The sequence below is a fragment of the Microtus pennsylvanicus genome, chromosome 4, assembly GCF_037038515.1.
Source record: "Microtus pennsylvanicus isolate mMicPen1 chromosome 4, mMicPen1.hap1, whole genome shotgun sequence".
Lineage (NCBI taxonomy): Eukaryota > Metazoa > Chordata > Mammalia > Rodentia > Cricetidae > Microtus > Microtus pennsylvanicus.
The window spans coordinates 105,627,992-105,634,510 of NC_134582.1; the positions used below are offsets into that span (position 1 = coordinate 105,627,992).

The window sequence follows — 6,519 nt, forward strand, 5'->3', positions numbered from 1 at the left end:
TGTGTGTGTGTGTGTGTGCGCGCGCGCGCACACACACACACGCATGTAGTAGGTTTAGAATCACTCATAGTTCAACAAATTTTGAAGGAGTTATTTTAATATGCTGTATTCTACTTCTTTCTAATGTGTTGGTCTAGCTAGGGTATACCAAATGGTCTTCCACACAACTTGACTCTTGTGTTCTGTCAGGGAAAAAAACAAAACAATAGCAACATCAAGAACAAGGATTAAGTTGATGTTATTTTCAGTTTTTGTTCTTTTATTGATAAAAAAGACACTGCCATTAGTTCATCTCTCACACAAGAGTTCGATGCACATTGAAAACAACAATGTAAGACTCCAACTTCTGACCCATAAAAGGCAGTCGTTCTCAAAATGTGTGTCAATACTCCTTTTGCAAGCCACTGTCTCCAAAAATATTTACATTATGATTCATAACCATAGCAAAATCACAGATATGAAGTTGCAACAAAAAATTTATAATTGGGTGTCACTACAACATGAGGAACCGTATTAAAGGGCTGCAGCATTGGGAAGGTTGAGAACCGATGTACAAAAGGGAAGGAGAAGAAAAGATATAATCATCACTATTATTTTGCTTTCATCTCACTGAAACTGGCCATGTATGGTATTTTTATCCTTTCCATCAATCAAATCAGAGCACATTTATTGAAAGCTCATTAAAAGCATTGGAACAGCAATGAAGAAAAACATCCACATTTTTGCCTTATGGGATTTATGCATTTTCTGGGCTACTTACACCATGGGGACTTTACCTCTTCCTTTGAATAATTCTGGCAGACAGAAACAAAGCAGTATTTTCATAAACTTGGAAAAAGGGCTTCAGAGTATCCCAGAAGGAAGCCTTGGGGAAGGTGAAGACATGGGAACCACTGGTTGCATTGTAAAAGGATACAACTCCAGCCTCATAGTCTAGAAAAACTCCCACGAGCTGTGGCTTCTCACGCAGGTGAAGAAGAGTAGGGGTGCAAGTGAGGGCTGCAAGCCCATCCTCTTCACATATCCTGATGGTCCAGAATCCGAACTCAGGCTCCTTCTTCACGTCAAAGCCCCTTAACACATCCTCTACACAGATTCCCACATCCCAAGAGATTGCATTCTCAACAGACACTTCAAAGTAATATCTTCCTAAAATAAATTCCTTACAGCTCAGGACACAGGGCAAAACAGAAAATCTCTTGGTAGAAGCCTCAAGATTCTTGTGGGATTGTCTGTAAGTCATCTGTCTTTGACCTTTAGACAGTGTTGGGTCAGGATGGGCTGTGTCGGGTTCCAGAGTCACACTGACTGTAACGCAAACACAATCAGAATTTTGGGATCTAGAAAGACAATACTTTACAAAGAAAGCAATCTGTTCAAATCTGGGCATGATTTGAACATTTAAACCCCAGCTATGCAAACTATGTAAAAATAACATCATGCTATTGTGGACAACAATGAGCAGAGTTAAATGAGTTCATGTTTGTCTTGGACGTGGTACATGCCTAATAAGCAGCGGCAACGATACCATCAACCCCGGCATCTTGGCTCATTCAGAGATGCCAGAGATTAGAACTGTTTGGAGTCACTCTTGTTCTGTTCTGCTCCGAACCTTCCTGAATTCAGAACTTTTAGAATTTCTGGCACTGATCATATTGCATAAAAGAGCCCTTCCCCTTTCTGTTCATATTTTATATAAACACTATTTCAAAACAAAGAAAACACAAGCAAAATAATCACCAACAGAAAAGAGAAACAAACAAACAACTTTCCCAAACTTTTATTGACAAAAGATTGTGGATTCTGTAATGAGGGACAAGGAGCTATAGGATGTAGCAAGCACTGAGGAACAGAACAGAGCAGGAAGCTTATTCACTGAGATCAGTAGCACTTCATTTTTGTCTTGTATCTCACATGTTCATTCATTGTCTGAGAAGAGTCCTTGTCTTAGTTTGAGTTTTTATTGCTGTGGAGAGACTCCATGACCATGGCAACTCTTAAAAATAAAAACATTTCATTGGGATAGCTTGTCTACAGTTTCCGAGGTTCAGTCCATTGTCATCATGGTGGGGATCATGACAGCATGCAGGCAGACATGATGCTGGAGAAATAGCTTAAAGTCCTACAGCTTGCAGGCAGCAGGAGTCACCGGACAGTATCCTGAGAATAGGAAACCTCAAAACTCATCTCCACAGTGACACACTTCCTCCAACAAGGCCTCGCTTTCTAATAGTGCTACTCTGGGAGCCATTTTCTTTCAGACCACTTCAGTCCCTGAAATTATTTCCAGCAGACTACATACTGCTCAACCACTGTGGTGTTTTGAGTGATAACAGCCCCCATCAATCCGTATGATAGAGTGCTTGGTCCCCAGTTGGTGGACTCTTTAGTAAGGATTATATGGGGTGACCTACTTGGAGGACCTGTGCCACTGAGGATGGGCTTTGAGGTCTCAAAAGATTCTAGCCCTTCCCAGGTCCCCTCTTTCTACTGACTATTTTAGAAGTGTCTTCCTTCCCTCCTTTCTTTCTTTTTTCTTTCTTTCTTTCTTTCTTTCTTTTCTTTCTTTCTTTGTCTCACTGTAATTCCCAAGCAACCACATCCTTAAAATTTTAGTGAGAAGAAAGTTCATCTCAAATCAGGAAAACTGTCATCTCAAATTTGTGTTGAATGTTCATTCCTTTCATTTTTTAAGAGAATGGTGGGCTTTTCCAATTATATGTGGATTATTGATTTAAAGGTGACGTAAATCATGGAAGAGAAAGGAATGGAGATTACTCTTTCCCTTTGGACTTAGTCCGTGGGAACTTTCCTTCTTCCCAGGGCTATTAGAGCAAGCAGGGAGCACTTTAATCCCCTCCCTCCTCAGCCTTCCTTCTCCAATATTACATGTGTGCTGCAGGATAGGACTTTTCTTTTTGCCCTCAACTTTTCTTCATTATTCTTTGAATAAGGGAAATGGCCATTCTTTTTTATAATAATGATTATCATTGTGTGTGATGTGTGCATATGACTTCCACAGCACATGTGGAGTCCAGAGGACAACTTTTGTTTCTTTCTTTTTGCCTGTACATAGATTCCAGGGATCAAACTTGGATCATCATATTTGCATGGCAAGAGCTTTTCCTAGGCAACCATCTCATGGACCCAAAATGCGCACTCTCCGAGAGACACCTGAGTGATACAAATGTCTTTGGTTTCAGAAGAATATTCAAATGTCTTTGCATAAAATGGCACACCAGATTATATAGGCAACATGTTCCTGGCCTATCAGTTCATATCACCTTTGTCAAATGTCTCAGTCAATCCACACATGGTGCTGAAACCCCACTGGTATTCACTCCCATTTGGTGCCAATTCCTAATTGTTTGCTTTTGGGAGAGACAATGGAGACACAGCCTGACTCACTCAGCAGACTGGCCTGGAATTCCGCTTGCAAATCAAACTGGTTTCAGACTCAGAGATCTGCCTGCCTGTCTCCCAAGTGTTGGGATTAAAAAGCCAGGTGTCACACACCTGGATAATTCCTAAATTACTGTTTGCCATCCCTGTCAGTCTCTGAGTCAGTGTTCTGCAGCTGGGTTGCACCTGAAACCATTTCCATCCTTCAATGGTGTCTGAAGGAGTTTTAAGGAGCTCAGTTCAGCTTTAACCTCTCCACATTTCCCCATTCCACTCCCTTTGTATTCACTGCAGTTCTCTGTGAATGACCAGTCTGGACCCACCCAAGAGAAGGTGGGGCCATGCCTACTAGATCATTTTATAACTTCTGTAAGGAGAATCTTAAAACTGAAAGACCTAAGGCTAAATATAGGTATGTATACAAAAAGATAAAATACACCTTTTATCCTGGCTCTGTCCCTCCCCAAAACACCTTGTATAAGCCAAGGTTTTGAAGTTTATTATATTGCATTTAAATTAAAGATAGTCACACATATTATTGCTTCAAAGGACATTTAATATTTCCTGTATACTATTCTGGGACCTGGAGATGCAACTGAGATAAAAAGAGACAAAACTCCCAGGATTTCTTATAACAAACTGTGATAAGACAATAAGATAGTTATGTTAGGTGGCAAATATATATAGTAAATGTACAACTTTAAATAAGCAGCTAAGAGATGCCTTACTGAGCTACTATTTGAGCCTGAAGATTGTGTGATCATTAGGATGAGATTGCAAATATAGTGGGCTAGCTGAGTGCTTGGTGTATGATGAGATTCCATAAATTCATAGTAACATTCTTACGAAGAATGTCTGAAATCATTAGGAGTTGTCTAGGCGTCTGCACCCTCCGCCGCCGCCGGCCGGCCTTTTAGGGTGAAGGAGCACTTTATGAGTGCTCTCTGTCTCTTGTCGGAGCTCCTCACTGACTCTTCCCAGAGCCTGAGCCCTTAAATCTGTCTGCTTATCCCAGCTGAAGCACCACTTTCCAGATCTTCACTGTCTCTTACACTCACATCCTGAGCGATATCAGTCAAGGATGAATTGTGGCGTCAGGTTACAGTCCGACCGTTGCTAAGTTGCTCTTGTCTTTGCCTAGCCCTGTCTCTGGTTCTCATTTTTTCATCACAAAGTTAAAAAGCCATACTAAAGTTTCAGGCTCTACTCCGGGTTGGTTCTCACACAAATCCCAGTATTATTAGCAGCAGCTGGTGCCCCTAGTCCAAAATCTCCTCAAAAAACTGGGCCATAGTCTCTAGCAGGAACAGCAGTCCGTAAGAAATTAGGGTAAACCGGAACTCCCAATCTACATAGCAAACACCTGATCTTGGCAGAATACCCACCCTCTTGGCCTCACTCGGCCTTTTTGGATCTTTCGGGTCACACTCCAACACATACATAATCACCCGCCATGCCTCTCCTCCTTAGGATCCCTTGGTTCCGTCTTTGAGGAAGTGGAAGGTTTTAGGGCATCGACTGGTGTCTACCATTGTGACACGATAGGTTACAAACAAGGCGTGCCTGGTCGCAGGTCGGAGAGGCCTTGTCTCAGTCGGGTCTTCTGTCCCACGGAGAGTGGTCGTGTTTCAGGGGCGCGGCGGCGCTGAGTTTGGGATTCCCGAGCTGACGCGGCTTAGGTCGAGCAGTGGGGAGGCCGGCGTCGCCAGTGGCGCCCACCTACAGGTGAGTGTGGTGGGCAGGCTTCGCCGCCGGGAGCTCCGCCGTCAGCTCCGCCGTCAGCCCCGCCGCGCACCGCTGGCCATGGGACACCGGGCAGGGGCGCTCAGCCGGCCGCCCCGCCCCTCGGGGCTCCCCCGCAGTCACTTGCGCAGCCTAGGTGGCCGCCCGGTGCTCGCCGCCGTATGCGGCCCGGGAGCACAGACACCCGGGCGGCCGGCAGGGTCGTTTCTCCCCCGGGGAGCCCCGGAGGCGGGCGAGCCGGGCAGTCCTGCGTGCACGGCCCTGTGTCCGAACGGCCCGTGACAGCCAGCCTGGGCACGCAGCCGAGCACGCGGGGACGGAGCCTACCCCAGCCCTGAGCTCGGGCCCTGTACAAACTTTGTGCACCGCGGGGGCAGCGGGACTCAGTCTCGGCAAAGGGCAACGCTGTTGCCGCATTCGGAGGCCCACCCGTGATCCTGCTGGTGCTAATAAGCTGGGAAGATGAGGAGGGAGAGTTGATCCAGAAGTCAGAGGTGTTCGCAGGAAAAGGGAGTTCTGGAGGAAAAACCCTGGGGTTGGCTGTGTGGGGGTGTGTTTGTCTCAGGAATGCCAACAGGAGGGTGGAGCCCTAGGCGACTAGAGAAAGTATTTGCCTGGCTTATTTAAAGCGCTGCAGTTGGTCTGTGGAGAGAGGACCGTTTCGAGGGTGGGACAGATATTTAAAATCATGGATAATAAACACGTTCTCTTTGGGATCTAGTTGGAAGTTCTCCAAGCACATAAAGGACGACTTTCCAGATTTGAGCACGGTGACAGCGGAAGAGTTTCTAACAGTGTAGAGTCCTTTCCAGAACATGAGTTAATAAGGGTTGGATGGTCGGAATGGCTGTGAAGGGTCAGGTTCCGGAAATTTTGGTAGAAAAAAAATGAGACAGTTTGAAATAGGTAGGGGGAAAATGGAAAATAACTCAAAAGTTTCAGGGGCTAAAAGTATACCCAAATGGTAGAACTCTTGCCTCCAGGAGACCCCGGCTTGAAGCCCTGTGTCCTCATAACACAGCTTTTACTTCCTTGATCCTGGAAAGACCGTTTGATGCTTCCTTCTTAGCTCCAGTTTCATTTGACTACGCTGTTCCTGAACAATTTTAATTGCATATGCTACAGGTAAAACACTTTGAGCCTATTTCTCCTAAGTATATTTATTTTATGTTTATTGAGTATATCTTATGTTTACTTTAGATAGTGTGAATACCTCTGTAAATATGTCACATATGTTTATAAAAATATGAAATACAAATTAAGGGAATTAAGAAATAAAAAATATGGCCCAACTCAACAGAATCTGAAGATCACCTAGAAGAGGCTTCCTTGGTTTCCCAACACCATTGTCTGCATTTCTGAGGGTTCCCACGC

The 6,519-nt window shown here is 44.6% G+C and overlaps 1 protein-coding gene across 1 annotated transcript; it reads right to left on the reverse strand.

The window, feature by feature from the left end:
- Positions 1-772: 772 nt before the first annotated feature.
- Trim38 (tripartite motif containing 38) lies at positions 773-1,390 on the reverse strand. Its single transcript, XM_075971177.1, has one exon. The coding sequence runs from the start codon at positions 1,388-1,390 to the stop codon at positions 773-775; it is 618 nt and encodes a 205-aa protein (XP_075827292.1).
- Between the last annotated feature and the right edge of the window lie 5,129 nt (positions 1,391-6,519).